The following is a 27,825-nucleotide window of genomic DNA, read 5'->3' on the forward strand; positions in this document are numbered from 1 at the left end:
TATAATAACTTAATCACCAATAATCTCATAATTGATTGTTTATAACCTGCGCACCGAGTGCGTCATCACCTCACGCAGAGAGGGAGCATCCTCTACCTATCAGCAGCTCGCTCCGTCTATTGTCTGTGAGGAGCAGGGCGTGTGCCGCCGGTGGAGCAGCAGATGCGCGCGGCTCGGTGCATCAGGCGGAGTATAACGATGGCGTTGGACCAAGATGCTCTGCACTCCTGTTTTCATAGGATGGACATACATTTACCGCATTCAAATGCGTATGTGAAGGCTGCATGTGAATGTGCGTATTTCATTTAATCCTTCCTCGCATGCATATATATAACATAACAGAATATTAAAGACGCACAGTCTGTTTCATAGAAATGATGAAGAGAAATAGCCTATTGCGTCCGCGATCCATGTCGATTGGCAAGAAATCAGAGGCGGTGAAGGTGGTGGTTCGTTGCCGCCCTTTAAACAAGAAGGAAGAGGCAAGTAATCAAGAAAGAATTGTTGAAGTAGATGTCAGATTGGGACAGGTGAGCGTGCGTAATCCCAAATCATCCGGAGGCCTTTTAAAATCATTTACGTTTGATGGTGTCTATGACGTGGGCTCGAAACAAAACGAGCTGTATGACTATGCATGCAAACCTCTTATTGACTCCGTTTTGCACGGCTTCAACGGAACTGTATTTGCTTATGGGCAAACTGGCACTGGAAAAACATATACAATGGAAGGTGTGCCCACAGACCCCGAGAGGAGGGGAGTCATCCCAAATTCATTTCAGCACATTTTCACTCACATATCCAGGTCTCAGAACCAACAGTATCTCGTGAGAGTGTCTTACATTGAAATATATCAAGAAGAGATACGAGACCTCCTCTGCAAGGACAACAATAAAAAACTGGAGCTCAAGGAAAATGCAGAGTTGGGTGTTTATGTCAAAGATCTCTCATCTGTGGTGACTAAGAACATCAAGGAGATTGAGCATGTCATGAACTTGGGGAACCAATCAAGATCTGTCGGATTTACCAAAATGAATGAGCGTAGCTCCAGATCTCATGCCATTTTTGTCATAACTATTGAATGCAGCGAAATGGGAATTGATGGTGAAGACCACATTCGTGTTGGAAAGTTAAACTTGGTGGATCTGGCCGGCAGTGAGCGGCAAAGCAAAACAGGCGCACAGGGACAGAGGTTTAAAGAGGCTGCGAAAATAAACTTGTCGCTTTCAGCTCTTGGAAATGTTATCTCTGCTTTAGTGGATGGAAAGAGTACCCACGTACCCTACCGGGATTCCAAACTCACCCGGCTGTTACAGGACTCCCTCGGAGGCAACTCAAAGACCGTTATGGTGGCCACCATTGGACCAGCTGCGTGCCACTACGATGAGACTCTCACCACACTGAGGTACGCCAACAGAGCGAAGAACATCAGGAACAAGCCAAAGATCAACGAGGACCCCAAAGACGCCCTGCTCCGTGAGTTCCAAGAGGAAATAGCCCGCTTGAAGGCACAGCTCGAGGAACGAGGGATGCTGGCGAAAGAAAAGAGGAGACGGAGGAGAAACAGTATGAGGATGAAGAGGAGCATGAGCAGTGGAGAGGTGGAAACTCCAAGGGATGGAGAGGTGGGGGTCGTAGAGCCCGTTCAGGAGGAGAGTGTGGAGGAATATTGGTGGAAGGAGCAGATGGCCAAGACCTCTGCTAATTACAAGCCTGACATTAGCAGGAAACTTGGCACCGTAGATGAGAAAGCTAAGACTGTGGTAGAGTTGCTGAAGGAGCAACAGTCTATGGAAATTTTGATTGAAAAATACAAGGTTAGTTCTTTCCACACAGTTTTTTTCTTCATGCAGATTATAATCTAAACCACATCATAAACTTTGTGCCATGTTTTTTATAGGCTATGGAAAGTAAGCTTCTGGTTGGAGGGAAAAACATCATTGACCACACCAATGAACAGCAGAGAACGCTGGAACTGAAGAGGCAAGAGATTGCTGAGCAGGTGACCCTAGTGCAAAAGTAGCCATATACATAGTAATTAAAATACACAGCAACATAAAAACACTTGAAGAATCAGAATCTCTTATGTGTATGTGATAAATCCTTCTAGGAAAGAATGGAACGAGAGATGCAGCAGCTGATGTTTGAACAAGATGAAGAGACAATTGAACTGAAAGAGACGTTCACCACTCTACAGCAAGAGGTGGAATTTAAGACCAAGAAACTTAAAAAGGTACATAAGGTCGCTCTCTCACACACACACACACACACACACACACACTGCTCACTGTTTTTGTAACAGAATGAAATGTAAGTCTAGCACATTAGCATATTATGTTAGACTTACGTGTAAGGTATACTCAATTCTGATTATCTTTGAAAACATTTTTATATAAAAGTGGTTCTCAACCAGGGGGTCGAGACCAACTAGGGAGTCTTCGAAAACTTCAAAGGCTCCAATTAGTCTTAAATGTATTTTAATTTAGTATAAAAAAATTTGTTTAAGTTTACATATCACCTTATGAGTACAGGATGTTCTTTGAATATTTTCAAAGGTGGGCCTTGAGTGATAGCTAAACTGTATAACTGACATCTCCATTTACTTTTGATTTAAATCTATATTTTATGGCCAGATTTTTTATTTATATGGCATTTTTTTAAATAAATTTTATAATGTACAATAGGCACAATAAGCTAAGCACAATAAGCAAGCTCTTGATAGTTGGTTTATTTTGAGAGAATATCTGGTTCATTGTACATTATCCCTGTCAAAATTGGTTCATGGTTTACTGTAGGTATCATGGATCTGGCATTGCATATTTAGACTGATATTTAGTCCTTTAGGGTGTCTGCTTAAAAGGATACTCCACCCCAAAATGAAAAAATTGTCAATAATCACTTACCCCCATGTCGTTACAAACCTGTAAAAGCTTTGTTCGTCTCCAGAACACAATTGAACATATTTTGAATGAAAACCGGGAGGCTTGTGACTGTCCCATTGACTGCCAAGTAACTTACACTGTCAAGGTCCAGAACAGTATGAAAAACATCGTCAGAATAGTGGTTCAACCGTAATGTTATGAAGTGGCGAGAATACTGAAACAAAAATAATGACTTTATTTAATCATTTCTCTCCTGTATGTGTCTCTTCTCACCATTTTGGAGAATACATGTATCAGTTGAACACAGGCAGCTATGCTCTTCTGTGCCACAGAGGAGAGAGAGTGTACTGTTTTTTTTATTCAGTTCTTTAAATTATGTTCACAACATGGGTATTTGATGCTCATAGGAAAATCAAAACTAACCCTGTTTAATACAGCAGACATTAGTTATATTAAGTGCTTATATTTTAGACTAATCTTGACCCCAGTCAACACTGCATTGGTTGTTCATCTCAGTTTTACAGTAAGCTGCAGCTGGTGAGGTCTGAGATCGGAGATATCATCAATGAACATGTCACAATGAGGCAGGAACTGGAGCAGACAATGAATGAGCTGACAAGAGAGATGAAATTCAAGTATTTCCCACCTGTCCTCACAGTTTTATTCTGAAATAAGCTATACAAAGACAAAACTACTGTACATGCTGTGATGGTTTTGGTTTTTTTCACTTGTCCCTTTGAATTTTTTTACCAGAAACCTGATTATTGAGAACTTCATTCCTCCAGAGGAAAAGAATAAGATCATAAATCGTCTCCACTTCGACAGCGAGGAAGACCAGTGGAAAGTCTTACCTCTTCTTCCTTCTGAAAAGTATGTAAAATATCAGCTTTCTTCCTAACATTACAGTAAAAAAAAGATGATGTTCTTATCTGATGATATTGTATTTTCTCTCATTTTCCAGTAACTCCCCTCTCGTCCGACGCAGGCCGACTTCTGTAGTGGGACACAAGAGACCAATCAGTCAATATGCTCAAGCTGCTGTGTCAACCGGGTCTCCTTCTAGATACACGGTTGGTATTGTACAGAGATAGTCATTTAAAAAAAAATTCCCAGTCATTATGGAATAAAACATATTACTTTATTAATTTTTTTAAGCTTTTTGTTTAAATCTTTTGCTCAACAAGGCTGCATTTTCAGCTGCAATCAAAATTATTCAACCCCCAGAGACTTATCCAAAATTTTATAAAAAATTGCATCTATAACAGTTTACTGGCATAATAAAAGTGATAATGCCAGTATATAATGTAACATTTCTTTATTTAACAAGAATTTCTTATTAAATAGTAATGATAAAACTTGACCCCAATCTTTTGAACTGTAGTGTATAATCTTGTATTAATCTTTTGTTGCCCCAGGCTGAAAACATTATGCTTCTGGAGCTGGACATGTCTCCACCCACCATGGTGCCCCTGGACCTTCAGAGGTCAGATGTAAGGACCCAAGACTTGATACGTGACTTTGGCCATTACAGAAAGCGGACGACCGCATCCCGGGTCATGAAAGCCAGATCGTGGTGAGTATCCTACACATCATCTATTATTCAGCTGCTCCCAGGAAAGCTGAAATGAATTGTCCGCATTTAAACCTTGTTCTTTTCTTCCTCCTCAAGGTACCAAGGGCCAAGTCAATCTGCTTCTTCATCAGCCAGCTCCATGGCCCCTGGGCCCCAATGCCCAGCCTCGATGGGGGCTTGTGCAGCAGCCTACCAGCCTTGAGCCTGTACAGTATGCTACGCCTGCAAGCATAGAAAGCACTAAATTATTCTTTGCACTGTTTTTATGAGCTTTAAACGATGGCATTTGTTTTTTTTTTCATCATCTTGATTTTTTAGCATCAATGCTTAGTCCTTTTAAGCACAACTGTCTCCTGTATACTTGAAAACGCTAGTGTATCCTGTTTAAGCTTGTGATGTCATTCTTGAACAGCAATGCAAACAATAAATGGATAATAAACAAACAATCTCTCAATGGTTACCGCATAACAAGAAATACAATCCTGAACTGTACAAACGTGAACATCAAACCATGACTTCATAAAAAACAGCATCTGAAACACTAATGCATTGAAGGTCATGTAAAGGGTTAAAGAAAAAGCATAGAGGGAGTTTGAATAAGAAAGCCAGTATACCATAGATCATATGACTCTTGGTTACATACCATTGTAGGCCACTTTAGCTTCAGTGCTCTGGGAGGTTTATCACAAGCTCAGATTAGGCCAAGGGGGCAAGATTTAACCTTTAAAATTTGAGTTTCTTTTGTGTTAAAACTATATAAATCGTTGACATAACCAGGCAGTGGATCTGCAGTTCCCAAAATGCTTAGCAAGGAGAGTAAATTTAGGATTAAGCTTTTGTTACTTATTTTTTAATAAAGTAAAAGCCATGTTAGTGTTTAATGTTATTATTATATTTAGAGTAGTTTCTGTAAGGTTTTTCAATTTTTGTAGTTTGTCCATAATGCTGAAGAGTCTTGCATGCGTGTAGGCTGTGGGCAGAAACTGTGAAAATTAGAAAGAATTAAGAAAATTTAAGTTTGATAAAATAAGATTGATTTAAACATACTAGAGTAAATTAATTAGATCTAAGCCAACTAAATATATATATTTTGAATCACCTGAATCAAATTGTGTTCAAAATATTTTTTTTTATTTTTTTGTAGTGTAGGCTACAGCAAAGAGGATAAAATATATCACTCTCATAATTACAGTGGATAGCTGTAGCCTATCAAATGTTGTGACTGTATTAATTAATTTTAAATCTACTAAACATAATTCATCTAATAACCAAAACTGTTAATATTTTATGAACTAAACATCCCACTTTGAGTAATGGCTGGTCATGTGGTGTTAACATGGGGGGGGGGGGGGGGTGCATTATGTCGAATATTTTTAAAGACTAATATGAATATTCTTATGAGTCTTAATATCTCTCAGTATGTTTGAAGACATAAATGCTATACAACAGTGCTATAAATCAAATCATTGTTTTAGCTTGCAAAAGAGCATTTTTGAATGCTTGAGTGCATCTTTGACTTTAAACGTGTTCATGTTCCCTTAAGTGTGACTAGAATGTGCCCAAACAGTTAATGTTTTTAATAGAATTCAAAACTCCAGAAACTAGTTTGGTGAAATTTTTACTTGAAACATATGCTTTCATTTTTTTTTTTTTTTTTTTATTAAAATATGCCACTTGGTTTTTGTTATTTAGTGTAATGACATAAATGCACCGAAAAGTAAATACATAGCATATAAAATGTCATATATTAGTCATCTATTGACCACTGTAATCTAACTTGTGAAAGTCCAAGACTGTAAATAGCAGCTGTTCCATGCATCGCTTGTCGTTTGACCGGAATAAACACTGTAAATTGAAACTACGACTAAGCGATTGTATCTGGTTTGAGTTTGAAACGTTTATACAATGAAAACAATGGAAAGAGACAGACAAGCCTCAAGTAGGTGCTTTCCCCTAAACTGTCATCGTACAGTAAGATGACGTTTCCCAGAGGGGTCACGTGATTAGTCTCTTACAGTAAAAGCCCAGTATGGCAGATATGGCAGGTCTTGCACGGTAACTAAAGCAACATCAACACTTTCTACAGCACTCAGGTCGATTTTGCGCGACCGACCGCAGACATGAGGGACAGACAGAAGAAGAAAAAGGGGAGGACATGGGCAGAGGCCGCCAAAACGGTAAAACCGAAGACTTCTTGAGCGTTTGTTTAGCTTGTTTTCGCCTTGTGCTTCCAGCCTTCCACTTGTACAACTGTGTTTATGAGTTCATGACCCGCTGGTGTAGGCGACGCATTGCGTTTGCATCTCGGGGCCTGGTCTCGGTCGGTGTTGATAAAGTGCATTTAGATCCATAAACTGCCTAAGCGTGACATAATGCATGTATAAAGTGGTTTCCTTCAAAATAACGTACCATTTGGGAACTTTTGATCCGGGGAGTGATTTCGGGAAGCGTCTGTAACATGACGTTCGTGTCAGTTGCTAGCTCGCGCGAGGCAGCTTAGCGCGCTTATTCACATTCAGACTAGTGACACTTCGCTGGTTAGCCAGTTAGCTTAGCTCACCTAAACCCGCAGAAACAACCTAGCTCTGCCATTAACCTCTCGAGGACACAGCAATATTATTGTGCTTTTGAATTCGTCTGTGTTTACCGCTATAAAAGACCATAATCATAGTTTGCTCGAGTATGTTGTGTCAGTAACGTTAGACACCGCGAGCTTGTCAAACGCAGCTTGTTTACTTTTGTGCGCCCATGTTTTTGAATGATATCTTAAATTAGCGGAACTTTCCGCATTGCTGTTGAATATAACGTTAGTCCCAGGCCGTAATATGCGAAATACGAAGTTGATACACTGCCACTGAAACAGTGTGTGTCTTCAAAGTAAACAAGTTCATCGTTTGTTTACAGCTTTTGATTATGCACCTGTTTGGCGAAGTCCGAATTGTGAACCAGTCTTCAATCGGATCTTTTAATGAATCGGTTTACCACGAATCTGACTTAACCGTTTGTTTACGAATTGTTCTGAATCAAACGATTTTTTTGGACGTGCCTACCTCTAAAAGTGATTAGCTCACACACGTGTCTGGTTCCTAATTAAAGAAAGTTTATATTAATAAAACTTAAATTCGACATGAAGTGAAAATGATCCATGTCTGTTTTATTAATTCATTATTGTGAACCGTTTATACGTGCATATGTTACATTTGGACTTTGTGCAATCAAAATGTAATAACACACTGTTGTTTAATTAATAAATAAATCAATAAATAAATATACATTGTAACGGAGTACCAACCAACTCGATTTAGATACAACACTCTTCTCTTTGGTGACGTATGCAGGACGTCTCCAATCATTTAGGGGCTTTTACACAACATTGTTTTCAACTAAAAATTTAAAAAACTTTTATGAACAGTTTTGACTGTTCATTCACACAGCAATATCAGATTGGGGGCCTGAAAAATCAAACCGTTTTTTAAAAAGGGTATTCTTATCATCTCAGTCTAAACTCCAAAATGCAAATTTATTAAAATGGTAACGTCATTCAAATGCGTCATGTGTGTTCAGTTTACAGGTATGTGTGCAGGTGTGTAGTGTTTATTTACAACAATCACAATAAAGGACAAAAGATCTGTTGCTACTTCCATTTCATCATGGCTCCAGTCGAAAAAACTAAACCAAAAAAACTTTATGAACCCACGAAAGTTTTACTACATAAAGAACCTGTGACACTTTTGTTTTTAACAATTTTTTAAGGAATTGATCAGATGAACTCCTCTGAGGAAATGAGTCAGATCTTCCATTATTAGTAAAAAATAAAGCACACAGACTAATAGCTGTCACTGGTGGGCATTTTCCCATTCAGACTGATCTATAGAATACAAAAGAGGCTTATGGGGGATAGTATAGTATACAGATGTGTAGGTGTACCATGGTAGCGTTTTGCCTTAATATCTGCTCTTTCTTTACTGTAATAAAACTCCATACAATGGCCACAAAAGATAAGTGGAATCTTTAAATGGACCCCTAAAATGCATGTGTGTCTTAGCATTAAATAACACATCTCAAACCCTATTAAAATGCATTAATGAAAAAAAAGCTTAAACTTAAATTACAAAACACAACAAAATTACTAAAACTTGATCTAATATTGAATTGAAAAAAAAGAAAGATCTATAGTATTACTACATCAATAATTATAAAGTATCACAGGTTTTCAGATACATTGTATGCCATTGTATGTGCCTTGTGTCTAAGAACCTGGGTTTCATGTAAGCAAATGCATGGAGGAATACATTTCCTTTCCTGACTGAAATGAATGCTGGATGTGAGATCACATCATTGGTGTGACACAGCAGGGGTGAAGCAGCTCTTGGGCCTCCGTCCAGCAGCTGACTTCATGTGTGGCTAAAAGCTACAGATCACTTGGAGTCTGTGTGCATTTCCCAAACTCTCGAAACACGACCACTTTTTGAATGTAACTCTCACCCAAACTTACATGTTTCTCTCACCCAATCAGAAGTAGGTCAGTTGTCTGCTTCGGTGAGGGTAACTAATGATTAACCAAACCTCCTTTTTTTTTTTTTTTAACTGACCATCAGATCGAATTCATTCTTTCTCTGCGGCTGAGTCGCTGTGAGTCACTGCTGAAATGTTCACTTGTTCACAGGTGCTTGAGAAGTACCCAAACACACCGATGAGTCATAAAGAGATCCTGCAAGTGATTCAGAGAGAAAGGCTGAAGGAGATAAGGTGAGGTCATTTTATTTTGAGGTTGTATTTATTTTTTACTATTAAAATAGCAACTTCTTTATCATGCACACTTTACTACAGATTGTTGCCCCTGTACTGTACCACATCATATACATTTCTTATTTTATTTATTGTATTTTTCTTTATGTGGCAACATATCTAATTTATCTCTTTTACATCTTTTACATATCTTTTTTAATGTAATTTCTCTGTTGTCTTCCAGAAGGTAAGATTATACAGTAGTACATCCTGCTCTCCAACTAACTTAAATCCATTAGCCAAGCCCTATGCATGTTATTAACATGTCTCCAGTTTACACAGCATGCAAAGGGAGTCCCAAGAGCGAGGACCTAACGGCCGTGGCTTTGACCATAGTGCTTGTCCTCTTAAATGGCTAGTGGCTTGTTATGCTTCTGCCAGATTTGCTCTGTTGAAGATGCTACATAATAGCTATACTAAATACATTTAACCTCCTTAAAAAGCCTGTTTTATTATTGTTCTGATTCTTTATTTTTATTTTTAAACACTGTAGACTAAAACTAATCAGTAGTTTTCTTGAGAAGACAAATAGTACAACATGCAGTTTATAAAATGTAAGTCACTTTTGTTCTTTTGAAATAAAGTTGACACAAAATAAGATAAAATATAAATTCGGATGAAAAACTGAAAATTAAATTTTGTTGTTTCAACGATGAACTGAAATAAGTTCAATCACTAAATCACTAACTGCAAGTAAAAAAAAAAACTAAAACTGAACTGTCTAAACTAAACTAAACCAAAACTGAATAAAAATAAAAACATATTTAAACTAAATAGTAAAAAAAAAAACACACTAATAAAATGACAAGCACAGAACAGAATAACTTAAATTAAAATGAAAACTTGTAATATAAAATTAAATAGCTAGTTCAAAATATATATTTTTAAATATTATTAAAACAACTATAATAGTATATAAATTATACAAAAAAACAGAGCTTCCTTTTAAATACAAACCACAATTTACTTGAACCATTTATTTATTTTTGGCTTTACATTTACTTTATATTTTGTTTGAAAGAGTGTCTTAAAGTACTGAATTTTAATGTCTGTGTATATTATGTCTCTTGACAATTTCTCCTCGGTCAGTAGTATAGGATGTATATTAGAATATTATATAGAAATGTTTGTAGTAGTTTGCACTATAGTATAATTATCTGCGTTTATATATTTTGCATTGTGCTTCACAGTTAGAAATGGAAGACACACAGCAAATAACACTTTTAATATGTTTATCCCAAGAATTAAGCCAGACATTCTTAGTCATTTTTTGATCCATATTCAGTCATTCAGACGTAATGTTGCATGTTTTCAGTATTTTTTAATACAATAATTTTACTTTATATACATTTAATTTGACATACACAAATATCTGGAAACCAACCACTGGACTGTGATCTTTGTTGCAGCTTTTCATTTGTGTGAAGATAGTGATTGTTTTAATCAGATGTTGTTGTTTTATTCCAGTGGAACGTCGCCTCTTGCCTGTCTCAATGCCATGCTCCATACAAACTCACGTGGAGAGGAAGGGATCTTCTACAAGGTCCCCGGCAGAATGGGAGTCTATACACTGAAGGTAAACATACTTAACCATAACCTGAATCTCACAGCAACTCTCACAAAATAAATGTTTTTTACATGAACACAATTCCCGTAGCTCAACATGGTGTTAGCATCACTATAATCAGATCTGATTTTCAGTAGATACACGTAGTGCAGCATAAGGAAAGTGATTTTAACAATAAATTGTAAACCTTTAAAGACAGAGCTGTATGAGCTCTAAGATTATTACTGTATTTGCTTTTGTTAAAGCCATCTATTCACATTATTTCAACTTAAAATAGTCATGTTTAACAGCATTATTTGTTGTAAAAAAAAAACTACATTACCCACAATGCTGTGCAGAAAATTCATCCAATCACAGTCGCAGTGAGCAAACTATGCCAAAAAAGATATGCATGAATATATTTAAAAAAATATATATATTTGTATTTTAAATAAATGTATATATAATTTAAATATAGATGTAATATTAAAAAAATATATGCTGTATGAGTGTGTGTGTGTGTGTGTGTGTGTATTTATGTATATAACAAAAAATCTAATATATTGTTTTCACCATTGTTTTTAATTTAGTTATGTCATCTTTAATATTTCTTGGGATTGTAGTTTTTTTTTTTTTCACTAAAAATGTTAGGTACAAAATTTTATTTTATTTATTTATTTTTTTACTTTTTTTGCTTCAAATAAAAGTTTGTAGTGCTGTGGTTCACCTCATAGCTGGTTTGCTTGTTTTATGGCTTACAACGCTTCAACAGAGCATTTTTCAAAATCCTAACGGCAAAAATGAGTGGAAAAAATGCTTCCAGAACCAACGCCGCTGAAAAAGTGAACACACATTAGTTCACTATATACTGCTGCTAACATGTCTGCATTGAATGAAAAGTAAATATAAATGTGGGGTTTCTATTGCGTTGGTTTCTTCATACAGTTCTGCTGACTGACATGAATATTTACCATACCACTATTATAATTAATGCTCAATTAATGTACACGTAACAGGCCCCAATTCATCCAATGATCTATAAATGTGTTAATTAACATGAACTGTTTGATTAGATTCAAATGAGCTGTTTTAATGGATATTAGTGTTGGGAATGTGAGGCTTATGGTTTGTGTTTGTATGTGAGCAGAAGGACATTGGAGACGTGGTGAAGGAACTGTCAGAAGATGCTTCAGAGGACAGCAGTGATAGCATGTCTGACACCCGATGCACAGAAAATAATAGCACCACTACCTACAGCAAAGATGGACGCAGAGGAAGGTGGAAGAGGAGAGGTAACACATTTTATGAATTTATATATTGTATAGCCATAATTAGAGCTGGAGTGTGCAATGTTTGCATCCCTAGTGTCACCAAATAGAACTGCAGAATTCATAGTAATTTTCTAACAGCTTTCCTGAACACTGCACCTGTCTAGAACCACTGCATCTGAGCAATGATATCACCAAAGTGCTACTGAGGGGAATTAACATACAAACAGCTCATGTCTGTATATTAAACTGGGTTTTAACATTTAACAGATAATTTCTTACTTAAATGCATTATACTCATGCATTATGCATTATATTGTTTTGAAATAACTTGCTACGACTTTGGGGGAAGTCGTGGCCTAATGGTTAGAGGGTTGGACTCCCAATCGAAGGGTTGTGAGTTCTAGTCTCGGGCCGGACGGAATTGTGGGTGGGGGTAGTGCACGAACAGCTCTCTCTCCACCTTCAATACCACGACTTAGGTGTCCTTGAGCAAGGCATCGAACCCCCAACTGCTCCCCGGGCGCCGCAGCATAAATGGCTGCCCACTGCTCCGGGTGTGTGTTCACAGTGTGTGTGTGTTCACTGCTCTGTGTGTGTGCATTCCGGATGGGTTAAATGCAGAGCACAAATTCTGAGTATGGGTCACCATACTTGGCTGAATGTCACTTCACTTCACTTCACTTCACAGAATAATGATCTTTTGTAACATTATACATGTGTTTACAGAATAAAAATGTGTCCTTGCTTATTTTGTGAATCTTAAAGGGGTCATATGATGCTGCTAAAAAGAACATTATTTAGTGTATGAACTTGTTTGTATTAAATGTGTTTATGTGGTTTAAAGTTGAAAAAACACGTTCTTTTCCACATATGGTACATTATTGTTTTTCCTCTATGCCCCGCCTTTCTGAAACACATCGATTTTCACAATTTGAGTTGAATTACTGAAATAAATGAAATTAACTTTTCCACGACATTCTAATTTATTGAGATGCACCTGTAGATTACATTCTGAACCATGAATGTGAAACTCATACGCTGATATGTATAAATTACCTCACATTGAAGTTTAGGTTTGCCCAGTTCAAGACAAAGTATTATTTGAATGCAAAACACCCTTTGAACAGGAAATTCTCCTTTTTTTTATGATACCACTTCCTCATTTATATATATATGAGAGAGTAGTACGAAGCTAACTGAACTAATGTAGGTTTTACCTCCGTTCATCTTGCAGAAACAAATTATTTGAGAATAATGCACTCTAACAGAGTGAATTCATGCAGAACCAAGTACTGTAAGTAAGTCTTTCATCTAAATATCCTGGTGAAACTTTGAAGCAGTGGATTGAGAAAATGAAGCTGAAGAGGCAAAACCAGGAAATAATAATTGCTTTAGCAGCATGCTATTTATGGAAGCTAGTCTTATTAAGTGTTTGTCTTTTTAAAAACACCAATCGTTTTAAAATGTGCTTGGGTGACTGAATTTATATTTACTATTATTTATATTTTCATGTTTATGGCTTAGATTCTGATCTCAGTACATGATTGTTTTTAGTTGTGTTGCCACTACATATTACATTTGCTAAATATATAAATGTGTATTTATGTCTTCCAGACTCAAACATTTGTTGTGAATTCTGCAGATTTAAATATGTCAAAAAGGACAGTTAAAAAGCATATTTATGAATTTATGGTTATCATGGAACAATATAATAGCAACATAATTTCCAAGTGCAAACTAAAAACTTTTTTTTTAAATATAATAAAAACACACTAAGAAATAATATTTCAGAATATAGACTGCACTAATCATGTATATAGTATTTGCAAACTAATTGTTTATCTGTTTTAAAATGTCCTTGAATTGTCATGGAGTCTAATTATGAATATGCCATTTCATTTGTGTGCGAGTATAACTGTGTTTGTGGTATTGCAACTAATGAATTGCTTTCCTACCATTCTCAGTGCCAGCAAAACTGCAATCTCAGCCGTCCTCCCCACAGTCTCGCTGTTCATCTCCGTCAGTCTCCAACAGCAAACTCATATCCCCATCACAGAAACACAGCAAGAAGGCCCTCAAACAGGTACTGCCACCTACACTTATTAGTCCTGCTTATTTATTGGGTTATAAATAGGGATGCACCGAAATGAAAATTCTTGGCCGATACCGAAAACCGAAAAAGAGAAAACCAAGGCCGAAAACCGAAACACCGAAAGAAATTATGCCAATTATTAGTACCATTGCATTTATTGCTATGACCGTGTACTAACTTTACTAAAATTAAGACATTGCAATTGCATAAATTAATATTAAAGTTTCAAAGATAATTACAATTACATAACTTATAAAAAAAAAAAAAACATAAAAATACATAATTACAAATGATGCAAATATTTATTAAGCACATTGCAACAATGCACAGTATAAAATAAAATTCAAACCAAAAATGTATCCCACTCATGTGTATATTTAATAATAATGTACAGGCCTACTGGCCTGCAGAAAGGTTTTAAAATGAACTCTTCTCTAATAAAAACAAAGTGCATTTAGGTGAAGTGCATTTGAAATTGTTCTCTGTAAGACTAGAAAGTGCATCACTTCTCCAGTATAGGCAAGAGGGTTGTCACTTCTGGGGATGGGGACTTCAGACAGTTAACCATCTAGCTGTTGAGCAGTTGAGCTTGTCATCTGCCTGACATTTGAGAAATATTTGAAAGAGTGTATTTAAATAGGGCCAGGGCATAAATGAACATTTTTATCAAATTAAAGCAGAAATCTAGCATAAATATGGCTACAATCTGATATTATGTATGTATATATGTTTGTGTGTGTGTGTGTGTGTATATTGTGTGTATATATATATATATATATATATATATATATATATATATATAGTAGCCTAAGAACAAAATAGCCAACGTATTATTATTATTTGAGGCACTTTCTTGTAGAATTTCACTTAACATATCAGACAACGAGGGTGCATGCCACTCATCTGGTGCAGAGACGAGTCTTTTTTTCTGCGCTCTGATCTGTCTCCTGCGCTTGGCGCTTCTGCGCATGGCGCTTCTCCGCATCCAGCGCGGCCTGGACCATTTCTCGTGCGCGCTGCCTTATTTCCGCATACAAGTAATGGTTTTATAACGCGGATCAAGCACATTCGCGATGAAGTGCAGAGGATCCGAAAAGATCTCAGTGAGACGTGTGCTAACAGACTCTATAAGACTTTTCTTTGTTTTTACTTCGTGGTCCGTCTTAATCTCTTTGTTAGGAGACGCTTTAGTGCTGCGAATAAAGTAGTGATGGCCGATTCGTGAACGAATCGTTCAATTTAACCGGTTCTTCTTAGTGAACCGGTTGAACCAGTTCACCAAATCGAACTGAATCGTTTGAAACGGTTCACGTCTCCAATAAACATAAATCCACAAATTACTTAAGCTGTTAACTTTTTTAACGTGACTGACACTCCCTCTGAGTCAGAATAAACCAATATCCCGGGGTAATCCATTTACTCAAACAGTACACTGAATGAAATGCTGTGAAGACCGAACTGAAGATGAACACCGAGCCGAGCCAGATAATGAACAAACACGCCCACTGCTGGAGCAGTTCTCTTTCTCGAGTCAAGAACCGGTTGCTTCGGTGTTCGGATCACCAGTACACTCAACCGAGAATCGTTTCTGTCGGACGCGTCCGATTTGAGAACCGATGAGCTGATTCTCGTTCTCGAGTCAAGAACCGGTTGCTTCGGTTTTCGGATCACCAGTACACTCAACCGAGAATCGTTTCTGTCGGACGCGTCCGAATTGAGAACCGATGAACTGATGATAATGCGCATGCGTGTAATTTTGTAAGTATTTTGTTAAACATCGGAAAGTGTGATAAAGTAACTATATTTTATTTTGATTTTTTTTTTATTATTTTTTTTAGATTAATGTTTCCAATCTGTATATTGTATATAATGTATAGGCCAAATGGGTTTTCAGGGAAGTTGGACAATAATTAAGACTCTAAAGACTCTTATGTTTAATAGGAATAAGGGATGATTTATGAGATATCTGTACTGTATTTATAGTTAATGATGACATTCACAAATTGAGTTTGTAGTAAACAGAACATGAACACGAGTAGAGCAGCTGATGACACTGAACTGCAGCACGTGCCGGTTAGAGCGATTCTCGTTCTCGAGTCAAGAACCGGTTGCATCGGTTTTCGGATCATCAGTACACTCAACCGAGAATCGTTTCTGTCGGACGCGTCCGAATTGAGAACCGATGAACTGATGATACTGCGCATGCGCGATTCAGCGTGAAGCCAACTGACTCACAGCATGTCTCTGAACCGAAGGGATTCTTTTGGTGATTGATTCTGATTCTGTACTAGTAGTTATGAGCGGGTATTTTGAGGGCTTGGATGAAGGGCAATCTGGCGAAACGTAAGTTAATTTAATAACAAATACATCGCAATGGATTATGTTTAGTAAGTGGATCATGGTTTCTGCACTGATGACACCTAATTTATTTACTTTATATCTTCAAGACTTAAATCCTCATATGCACATTATTGCTGTTACTGTATTTAGGTGTTGTTGCAAAACTCAAATGTAAACTTTTCATGATTATGAGGTTTTAACTGACTAAAGTTATGATTACTGACTTTATATATTTGAATGTTTGATAGACGTGACGCCATTACGTCATCGCCAATGACGTCATTACGTCGAGCGTGAAAGAACCGATGAACCGGTTTTTTCAACCGGTTTATTGAATCGAACCGTCCGAAAGAACCGGTTCGCGGAAAAGAATCGAACTTCCCATCACTAGAATAAAGGAATACGTATGCTGTGTCCAAATTCTGTGTCCAAATTCAGGGTCTGCATCCTCCTTAGGATCCTTCCTACCCGGTTGAAGGAGGATGGGTCCTCCGACGACCGCTAAAACCGGAAGTCGGTGTTTGTGAATTTGGACAGCCTACCCTTCTTTCAGTTCCCTCCCTTAACCGTTGCTCATATCCTGTCGCCTAGCAACCGTGACAGCGCCAAGCAAGACGCCGGTGAAGAGCTCATCGTTCTCTCCCCGGAGCTTTATAAACACTTCTGTCTGCTCTTTCGTCCTTAGAAGCGTTAAAACAGCTTCAATCACTAACAAATAAGCTGTGTGTAAGGGGATATTCACACAGGCAGTAAGGAAGAAGCTAGTTTACAAAAGTAAACGTTTTTTTTTACATATACACGTACACATGTAAAAAAAATGCTTAACGCTAAAACAAAATGCCTAACTAGAAAACCACTGAAAATATATCTTTTTGAAAAGCCAGTTTTTAAAAAACATCGAAAATAATACTCCTCCCCCACTCCGCTACCGCTCGCTTAGTCCTGCCGAAAAGAATTATGGGATAGGTAGGACGCGAAAGGATCCATCACACCCATCCTTCGAATTCGGGGAAAAGGAGGACGCATTTGTGGGCCGCATTTGAAGGATCCTACGAATTTGGACAGCCTTCGTCGCGGCGCTGTGACGTAACATCCTTCAAATGCGTCCTCCGAAGGATGTAGACCCTGAATTTGGACACAGCAAGGGTCTACATCCTTCGGAGGACGCATTTGAAGGATGTTACGTCACAGCGCCGCGACGAAGGCTGTCCAAATTCGTAGGATCCTTCAAATGCGGCCCACAAATGCGTCCTCCTTTTCCCCGAATTCGAAGGATGGGTGTGATGGATCCTTTCGCGTCCTACCTATCCCATAATTCTTTTCGGCAGGACTAAGCGAGCGGTAGCGGAGTGGGGGAGGAGTATTATTTTCGATGTTTTTTAAAAACTGGCTTTTCAAAAAGATATATTTTCAGTGGTTTTCTAGTTAGGCATTTTGTTTTAGCGTTAAGCATTTTTTTTACATGTGTACGTGTATATGTAAAAAAAAACGTTTACTTTTGTAAACTAGCTTCTTCCTTACTGCCTGTGTGAATATCCCCTTACACACAGCTTATTTGTTAGTGATTGAAGCTGTTTTAACGCTTCTAAGGACGAAAGAGCAGACAGAAGTGTTTATAAAGCTCCGGGGAGAGAACGATGAGCTCTTCACCGGCGTCTTGCTTGGCGCTGTCACGGTTGCTAGGCGACAGGATATGAGCAACGGTTAAGGGAGGGAACTGAAAGAAGGGTAGGCTGTCCAAATTCACAAACACCGACTTCCGGTTTTAGCGGTCGTCGGAGGACCCATCCTCCTTCAACCGGGTAGGAAGGATCCTAAGGAGGATGCAGACCCTGAATTTGGACACAGCCGTAGAGAGAGAATGTTCTCACTGGTGTTAAGTGAATGTCGCGTGGAGCTCGTGGTCTGCGCTATGCAGGTGCACGTGCAGGTCGCGCTTTCTGTTTGCGTCATCACAACATTTCGGCCGTGTTGTTTCGGTGATAAAAGTCTATCGGCCGAAAACCGAAAAAGCCATTTTCGGCCGAAAATTTTCGGTGGCCGAAATTTCGGTGCATCCCCAGTTATAAATAGTAATTACTAAATAACTAATTTAATATACCACTATAGATATATTCATGTGGCATCAGTTATGCTTCAAGGGATAGATCACCCAAAAAGAAAATTCAGTCATTAATTACTGCCAAAAACCCTAATGTCATTCCAGACCCATAAGACCTTTGTTCATCTTCGGAAACACAAATTAAGGAACTGCCGTGTTCAAGGCCCAGAAAGATCGTATAGGTAGTCCATCGTGATACTGTTGTGAATGTGTGTCGAAGATTGTTGAATTAAGTCGTTATTTTTATTTTCTTTGGGCACAAAAAGTATTCTCATAACCCCATTAAATTCCAGTTTTCACATGGACTATTTTAAGGATGTCCTCGCCACCTTTCTGAGCCATGATGTGTGTCAGTTTTGTTGCCGTCTATGGAGGGTCAGAAAGCTCTCGGATTTCATCAAAATATCTTAATTTGGGTTTCATTTTTGGGTGAACCCTCCCTTGAAGCATTACTGATAGCACATGGATATATCTACCTTGGTATATTAAGATCTGACCTGCTGTGATATGAACCACTGTTTAAACCTTGAGCAGTTGAGACCCCCTGTGTTCTCTGTTTGCTGCGCAGCAGTAACCTATGTTATTTAAGCTGTGGGTTTATAGACATTCTTTGTCATACTTCATTCATAGGCACTGAAACAGCAGCAGCAGAGGAATCAACGGCGGCAATGTGGAATCCCCAATACCTCCAGCCCACGACTGCTCCTCAAGACTGTCAAAGACATGACTCACGACTCCTCCAAATCCTGTACATACATACATGCATACATACATCTCCAAATCCTGTACATACATACAGTATGTCAGATTGAATCAAATTAAAGCCTGCTCCTTAGTTGTGTCCAATGTCATTTTTGAACACGTATATAAATGCAAAATGCATATTAAACCGAATGTCTCCGTTTGCTCTAGCTTGGGAGCTGAAACAGACCGAGCGCTGTCCTGCCAGTCCACACAACTCTACCTCCAGCTCGTCCTCCTCCATCAAAGCAGATGTGTGCCACGCGACTGGGGCCAGGAAGGTGTCTCAGCGCACCAGTAGGCTCGGTGCCAGTGAGTATCGTCACAGATCACGGTCATTTGTGTCAGCACATAAAATGCCGTAACTGATCCCCTGCCTTGGATTTTCAGGACAACTGAAGCGTACCAAGTGTGAGATAGATGTTGAGACACCAGATTCCATCCTTGTCAACACCAACCTGCGAGCGCTCATCAACAAGCACACATTCTCAATGCTGCCTACAGAGTGTCAACAGAAGCTCCTTAAGATGCTGCCAGAGGTTGACCAGCAGGTAGCAGAACACAAAAGGACCCTGCAGTGTTGAACATACAGTATTATTTTGTGAATCATGAATCTCTGATTGTCATTGGTAATACTTTGCAGGCTAGTATGGATGGTGCACTGAAGGTGACCAGCTCTGCCTTGAACAATGAGTTCTTCACATCAGCAGCACAATCTTGGAAGGAGAGATTGTCAGAGGGTCAGTTGTTGTCCTCAGTGATTTAAAAGTAGTTAAAAGCTTAAATGTGCACAACCTAATTTTGCTTTGCTGGCATTGCTCTTGAACAGCATTGGTTATTGAAATGTAGATGAAAATGTCAAGTGTTCATGCAACATAACAAAGGCAAATATACTGAAAAAAGTATATAAAAATACCCCACTGTATGTGGAGATGTACTTGTCGTCCAGTTTATTCTGCAGCCGAAAGTGTCCAATAATACAGGGGCTACAGAAATAAAATGAGTAGTATTTGGCAGGTCATGTGATCTCAGTGTGGTAGCCACCATGAGGAAGCAATTTTTCTATTGCAAGAGTAATTTGAATTGACCTAATCTTAAAATAATTTAATTTCTTTATATATATATAAAAAGTAAAATTCTTAACGAGTAAACATTTTGCAGTGGAAAAAAGTTACTTAGTGTGCTATATATAAAAGAATCTTCAGTATTTGTGTGACTTATGCAAGGCTGTACTCTCAGGTGAGTTCACGCCAGAGCTGAGACTGAGAATGCGGCAAGAAATCGAGAAGGAAAAGAAAGTGGAGCTTTGGAAGGAGCATTTCTTTGAGAGCTACTATGGTGAACAGTAAGTCAGCCACCAAGACTCATGGAAATACTGTAAAAGAAAATCAGAAGGAATGGTCTAGTTCAAGGGTGTCTTATCCTGGAGGGCCATTTTTTTTTGCAGAGTTTAGCTCCAACACATTTAAGTTTCTAGTGATCCTGAAGACACTGATTAGCTGGTTTAGGTTTGCTTAATTAGGGCTAAATTGTAGCATAATGTGGCCCTCCAGGAGCAGGATTGCATGCCCTGAAGCCTGAAAATTGATAGAAAATTGGTTAGTGGGTGACAAGATTATTGTATCATAGGTGATGTTTTGTTTTTGATGTCCTTTTTCCTCATATTCTGTCTTTCTTGCTTTTAATTTCAGATCTGGACTGAGTATAGAGGAATCCAGAGAGCTTACAGAGGTTAGGAGTGTTCCTGAACCAGCTAAAAGCACGGTCTTATCAGAAAAGCCAGCGACTGTCAAAGAGTCTCAGAGGGTAAACCCAGTGACAGAGGTCATCCACATGGAGTTGAGATCCAGAGATGTGAAATCAACAGTAACACATGTCTCGACTGAAGAGCCGGTCAAACCTCCTGCTCCAGAGCAATCACCTTTATCCTTAGACACGAGAAAGGATGCACAGGAAGAACTGATTCCGGAGTCCTCTGTTCAAAAAGCAGGGGAACCCAAACCTGACAGTGAAAAAGCACTGGAAAATGAGATCACATGTAAGACCCCAGCATCTCCTTTGGAAGCAGTGGTCACCTGTTTGAAAGGAAATGAGACGCACACCCCTAAAGTTGAAAGTCCCGTTGGTGAGGCTGGACAAACCGTAATGGAAAGGAATAAGGCTGGATCTCCAGGAACTGCTGCCACTTCTGAGGCTCTAAAAAGAAAAGTCTGTGATGAACAGGATACAGAGCACAGAACAGAGAAGAAGCCCCGAGTCACTTCATCAGAAGCGTCATCCACAGTGACAACTAAAGAAAAAGTACAACAAAGAGTACCTCCTCTCAAAGTAAGTTTTAGGTTTCATTTGAACAAACCCCTAGCCTTAAATGGATAGGGAAATTCTGCTTTTAACTACTCACCCTTATGTTGTTTCAAACCTGTAAGACCTTTGTTCATCTTCAGAACAAAAATTTAAATCTTTTTGATGAAACTAGAGAGTGGCTTCTACATTTAAGGCTCAGAAATGTATTAAGGATATTGTTAAAATAGTCCACGTGACATCAGTGGTTCAACCTTAAGCTACAAGAATATTTTTTGTGTGCAAAGAAAGCAAAAATAATGGCTTATCCAACAATTTCTTGTCTTCCGTGTCAGTCTTCGCTGCACATTCATGAGAGTACCATGACACGTGTGTGGTGCTACTGACACAGGAGCATGTGTTCTGATGTAGAACGTCACATAGACTTTTTTAACATTGTCCTTGCTACCTTTCTGGGCCTTGAACTTGTCAGTAGCGTTGCTTTCTATTCAGGGTCATAAAGCTCTCGGATTTCATCTTAATTTGTGTTCTGAATGAAGTTCTTATGGAATTGGGAGGATATACTATACCTTTAAGTATTAAGCACTGTTGCACACCCTGTCTATGCCAGATGAGTGGAATGAGATTCATTAGAACCCATTAGAATCATTTGTGCTCTTTTTATATAAATGTAATTGGACTTGGAACGTTTGCTTTGATGTTTCCTATGTAGACACCTTTAATCTGTTAGCAATGGTCACACCCAGTGTAGACATGATGTTGTTTGTCGTTTGTTCTGCAGTATCTATTTGATTGATGTAGGTGTGACAGTTGTATTGTGTGAGTTATTGAGGAGAGGATTTTCTTTCACTTTTCTAAGCAATCAGACTTGTATACAACTAGAATACTCTAGCAATCACCTAGGCATGCTAGCAATGACCAGGCAACCACTCAAAGCACCCTAATATTGTAGTACACTCTTAAAAATAAAGGTGCTTCACGATGCCACTAAACCACTTTTTTGTCTAAATGGTTCCATAAAGAACTTTTAACATCTGAAGCTGTTTCAAAAATGTTCTTTGTGGTGAAAGAAGATTCTAAAAAGGTAAGAAAGAGATTGGTCTTTAAAGAACCTTTGACTGAATGGTTCTTTGTGGAACTAGAAATGGTTCTTCTATGGCATCGCTTTGAAGAACCTTTTAAGCATCTTATTTTTAAGAGTGTAGGGAAATTGTCTGTACAAAGAACTGTAGAAAATCTAATAATATTTTTTTTTCTGTACTTTATTCATTTTTTGACATTAAATGCCACACTAATTGGAATTTTTACTCTTTTAGTAACACTCAAACTCTTTCTTTGCAGATCCCAGTGTCAAGAATTTCCTCTGCCCCTGCATCTACTGAGCAGGTATCTCCAAGAACTCCGGTTCCCATTCCGTTGACACCCCCTAGCATTCGACCTGGTCGCACCGGTGCACGCACTTTAGCTGACATCAAGGCAAAAGCCCAGTTAGCACGTGCACAGCGTGCTGCAGCAGCAGCAGCAGCCGGGTCGTCTTCCTCAGTGGGAACTGGCTCAGTTGGAGGTACCTCAACACCCTCTCCAGCTCGGTCCATGTTAGAAGATTTTTCACCAGCAAGCAGCAGAAGTCAATCTGTTTCGCCTATAAAGCTAAGCTCTGGATCTCCAGTTCCTGAAGGCACAGTGACTCTCTCACAAACCTCTCCTTCCTCAGGTTCCACTGGACACGCAGACCCTGGTCTTGCACAAGCCTTCAGTGTAAGCCAGGGTTTTTTAAAAGATAATTGCTCTTCGATGGGGTTGCAAACCACTGGGTGTACGCTGAACCCAACGAGCAAGGATCAGCATAACCTCCTCAGTCCTGCGGGGTCTCTAGCACCTTCATGTCAGGCAGGAAACGTGACTGTTCTGAACACAATTGCACAAAACCAGAGACCACAGCAAACACCTTTTTTAGCAGTGTCAGTCACCAAGCCTAGCTCTTCAATCCCAGCAAATAATCCTCTGGTCACCCAGCTTCTTCAAGGTAAAGAGGTTCCCTTAGAAAAGATCCTCCCAAAGCCACTAGCCAAAATGGAGGTTCAATCTGTGGCCATTTCTTCCAGAGATAAAGGGAATCTTGGTGCTACCACTGCTGGGTTGAAAAAAGATAGCTCAACAAACCAAGAAGAATCCAACCAACTTGGGAACCAAGTTCCTCTTGGCATGCAATTTGGAAGTGTGGACAAGTTGGTAAAAGTTGGTACTCAGGACCAGATGCTCCATCCACTAGGGCACAAATGCGAGCAGAAGAACACCAGCTCCAACTCCCAATTTCAGTCCTGTCAGTTAGGTCACCATGAGGGTAGCCATGACCAGAATATCTATCTAGGCATCTTTGGACGGAAAAGGGTATCCAAGCCAGCTATGACAGGACACTACCTCCTCAACGTGTCCACATATGGTAGAGGATCCGAGAGCAGCAAACGGCCCCATCTAAGTAGTAATAGAGGCTCTGCTCTCGCCAACCTGAAGAAAGAGAAAATCGAAGCAGAGGAGAGTGTGAAAGTGAATATGAAATCACTAACCCTTAACCCGAATTTCCCAATGGTCAAAGTGGAACAGCAGGGATGTCTCATAAATAAACCAGATGATGGTTTGCCACCACAACCCTGCTCTGATATAAAGTCTGAATCTCCGTCCCTGAGTTGTTTGTCCAGCAAAGACGAAGGCAGCACTTCTATTAGAACCAAAGAAACATGCTCAAGAGCACAGCTTGATATGTGCAGCAGTATACCGGGTAAAACAGAGCCATATCAGTTAGGTGACTGTCACCAACGCATGTTCTTGTCTCAGAAAGCCCATAATGGACCTCAGTATGGTGGCACTATCAGTATGTCTGTCCCTCACACGCTGAACCACAGTATGGCTGACACTCCAACTTCTCCCACTGTGTCCTGCAGCGGTGATGGTGAGACCGCTGCTGGAGGTATGATGTCTTTTTCCGTCACTGTCACTGCCATACCTGCCGGTCACCTACTGGATCAGGACAGTCAGGGTGAGACCTCACCTGAGCAAGCCTACATAGAAACCTCTGCGATGGAGGACGTTCAGTCAAAGTGCTACTGCCGGCTGAAGGCCATGATTATGTGCAAGGGATGTGGTGCTTTCTGTCATGATGACTGCATTGGTCCATCCAAACTGTGTGTGTCATGTTTGGTGGTGCGATAATTGTCATGAGGATAACCTGCAACTTGTAGGATAAACTGCAATCACTGCAGTGAGGGGTAACAGTAATGTTACTACAGTACAGCAGTGTTCATGTATCCGTTGTCATTTGAGAGGCAAGCTGTTGTGCTGTATTGGGGGAATTCACTAAGAATGAACTGCGTCGCTAATAGTGCTGTTTAATTGCACGTACCTTCTGCTTTGTTTTAGTGGATGATATATACAGGAGTTATATGCAAATCAGGTAACATGACCAGCAATTCAGTTCTGAGTACTTAGTTAGGTGAATGCAGCAGACTACCTTTATCTGGCATGCTTTACTGGGCTGTTCGGTTTGGCTGCACTAATGCAATCCAGACTTTGAATCGGCACCATAAAATTCCTAAAGTGCTCGACTACACTGTATGTCTGGATATGTACCAATTCTTTTCTCCATCATTTGCATTTCAGCCCTTTACGCGCCTGGTTAAACTGGATCGTGGATGCTAATGAAGATGCCGTGGCTTTTTGCACTGAAATGCAGCGCGTAACTGTTTAGTGAATTTGCCCCTTTGTTTTACTTTACTGAACAAACAAATAACACGCTAAAAGATAAGGTATGAAAAATGTGCAATGCCGAGTAATACTTCCTCGCATTCATTGAGCACCTTGTTTTAGACTCAAGACTCAATATTGAATAGTGGCAATATTTAAGCCTTGATCTATTTCTGTTCTATTTTTGTAATATCATTTTAGAAGTTGAAATGAATATACTACTATTTTTGTAGATGTTAAAAATCATGATTCCCCTCCACCCTTCAAATTGCGGACCTTGTACGCATAATTCACACTAGTTTGCTGGATTAGAAACCGATAATATCAACATATAGTCTTTGCATTTCCTGTAAAGCTATTTGTTGGTTGGTTTAAGCCTTTGTGACACAAACAAAGAACCACACAACTGAAATACCAGTTACTGCAGAATTACTGTGAATATGTAAACCTAATACATCAGCCTGCCTTGTTACTAGGTTTATATGGTACTGTTCAAAGTTATTTATGGGACAGAAGGGAGTTTGGTCAAAAATGTTAACAGGCTTCTCTTAGATCAGTGGGTTTTAAATGAGAGAAGAATGTAATAACAGGTTTATACTAATAATGGCAATAATTTGTATATTTACAATATTTATTAAATCAAGAGCATTAGTCCCTTACATCTAATTTTCATCATGAAAAAGGATTTATTAGGGTTGCCCTTTTTATGTTCAGAAAAATGTCTTTGCTCTAAAAAAAAAAAAAGATTTGTATGAATTAAAGCACTTCTTAAACAATCTAATGTACCCTCTCAGGAGCAAAAACAGGTCTTAATCATTTCAATAGCCTGTGTCGAATCATTTAAGTCGTTTACGACACACCAGCGACATTGCCTCTAATTAGAATAGCAGATACTCTCTGTACCCTCAGTTTTTGGGGGTAGGAAAATAATGCAGAGTATCAACAGCAAAACTATTATGAGCAATGAAGTTAAACACTCAGAAGGGATTTAATGAAGATTTATGTTATTGTTTTGTTTAGTATTGTAAATACTGACTTTCTTTTAGATGTAAAAAAAAATTCTACAAAGCATCTTGCCTAAACATATCCGATTGTCTCTGATAACTCAAGGTTTTTAAATTGTGAAGTACTGTCCAACACATCATCATTTTAATCATGTTTCAACATTAAATGTCGTGGCTCAGTTTCTGTCCTGCTACACAGATACATTTTTGATACCAATAGTTCTGTGTATGTTAGAAAAAAAACTTGTTGCATCTTTGAATTAGGGTTTTTTTTTTCTTTATCATCTGCCTTCCAGGCAATAGAAATGTAAAAGAATTTTAGATAGGATTTGCTTGGTAATATACCAAAGTTGATTTATGGGGACTAGATAATCAGATTTTGTTTTAATGTCTAGTTAAGCAAAGTAATATATTTTAAGTAATATATTTTAATAAAAAAAAGTCTATTTACAAAATGTTCAAGAAACAGGGTATTTACTATATCTTTTTATTGGCTGTCTCATTTTGGTATACCTGTGTCTAAGGTGTACATAAACTTTTTACACAATTTTTATCGTACCAGGGCCCCTGTGATCTGTTGATATTTTTGTGTGGCTAGTTTTGCCTGCGAAGAATTGATGTGTCCTCACAGTGGATTTTTAATTGACTAATAATATCTGTGTGAAACTTGCAGCTCACTTTATTGATTACTGAAAGTTAGAGAAGAAAGAAAGCTTTTTACAGAAAAAAAAATAAAATCCATCAGGTTATAGTGTTTGTGTTGTATGAATAAAATATTTAGCGTGGTGGTTGGGTCGTGCTGAATGTCTTTGGGTGTGAGGTTGTTTCTGTGTAACTGGCTTTCATTGACTTTTGTCAAACTGTCGCTTTCATTTACATATGTACACATATGCACCATTTAAACATACAAGAGACTCATAGAATATAACTGTGATACCTCCATTGTACTTTATATCAGGCCTTAGATCTGATTTGAATAAAAAACTAAAACAAGTGATGTTTGGGTTAACTTCCAGTTCTTGAAAATGTTTTAATTTGTCAGCGTTAAGTTAACCGCAGCGTTTGACTGTTGTTGGTTATTTACTGCTTTCATTTCCTTTGATATAGCTGTTGCAGCATGGAGCATGACTTACCACCACCTCAGTCGCCAACCTTATATGCCTGTGACATTTTACAAAATACTTGGATTTTTTATTAATGAGGCAATGTTTTCCCCTGTGGAACCCTGAAATTATTTGAGATGTTGGTATTCCAGAACTTACAGTGGCTTCCACAGTGCGTGTTATTTTATGTTTTAAAAGTCAGTTTTTTTTTATGTAAAATAAAGGTGAATGTAATATAGTAATTGTAATCAGCACTTGTAAGCCAAGTGTATTTTATCAAGAAACAATATGAATAAAATGCAGTAAAATGATTTTTTTTATTCCTTGTTTTCAGTTATTTAAACA

The 27,825-nt window shown here is 38.5% G+C and overlaps 2 protein-coding genes and 1 long non-coding RNA gene across 5 annotated transcripts; 2 read left to right on the plus strand and 1 right to left on the minus strand.

Moving 5' to 3' along the window:
- Positions 1-123: 123 nt before the first annotated feature.
- kif3cb (kinesin family member 3Cb) lies at positions 124-4,693 on the plus strand. The gene is made up of 8 exons (XM_052581166.1): positions 124-1,814; positions 1,898-1,999; positions 2,108-2,230; positions 3,396-3,514; positions 3,633-3,749; positions 3,841-3,949; positions 4,295-4,452; positions 4,549-4,693. The coding sequence occupies exons 1-8, from the start codon at positions 375-377 to the stop codon at positions 4,652-4,654; spliced, it is 2,274 nt and encodes a 757-aa protein (XP_052437126.1). The 5' UTR covers positions 124-374; the 3' UTR covers positions 4,655-4,693.
- Positions 3,996-7,363, minus strand: LOC127976614 (uncharacterized). Its single transcript, XR_008157896.1, has 2 exons — positions 6,862-7,363; positions 3,996-4,674 (listed from the first exon to the last, which is right to left on the minus strand). It is a non-coding gene; the product is annotated as an uncharacterized LOC127976614 (long non-coding RNA).
- Positions 6,434-27,791, plus strand: asxl2 (ASXL transcriptional regulator 2). Of its 3 annotated transcripts, XM_052581154.1 has the most exons (13): positions 6,434-6,629; positions 9,119-9,201; positions 10,708-10,816; positions 11,934-12,078; positions 13,292-13,351; positions 14,022-14,140; positions 19,221-19,338; positions 19,503-19,643; positions 19,722-19,882; positions 19,975-20,071; positions 20,571-20,676; positions 21,023-21,659; positions 22,974-27,791. In XM_052581154.1, the coding sequence occupies exons 1-13, from the start codon at positions 6,573-6,575 to the stop codon at positions 24,840-24,842; spliced, it is 3,702 nt and encodes a 1,233-aa protein (XP_052437114.1). In that variant the 5' UTR covers positions 6,434-6,572; the 3' UTR covers positions 24,843-27,791. The 3 variants fall into 3 exon arrangements, with proteins under 3 accessions (XP_052437114.1, XP_052437116.1, XP_052437117.1); XM_052581156.1 differs by lacking the exon at positions 13,292-13,351 and having other exon boundaries at positions 6,435-6,629; XM_052581157.1 differs by lacking the exons at positions 6,434-6,629; positions 9,119-9,201; positions 10,708-10,816; positions 11,934-12,078 and having other exon boundaries at positions 13,297-13,355.
- The last annotated feature ends 34 nt before the right edge of the window (positions 27,792-27,825 follow it).

Source organism: Carassius gibelio, chromosome B17, assembly GCF_023724105.1.
Source record: "Carassius gibelio isolate Cgi1373 ecotype wild population from Czech Republic chromosome B17, carGib1.2-hapl.c, whole genome shotgun sequence".
Classification (NCBI taxonomy): Eukaryota; Metazoa; Chordata; class Actinopteri; order Cypriniformes; family Cyprinidae; genus Carassius; species Carassius gibelio.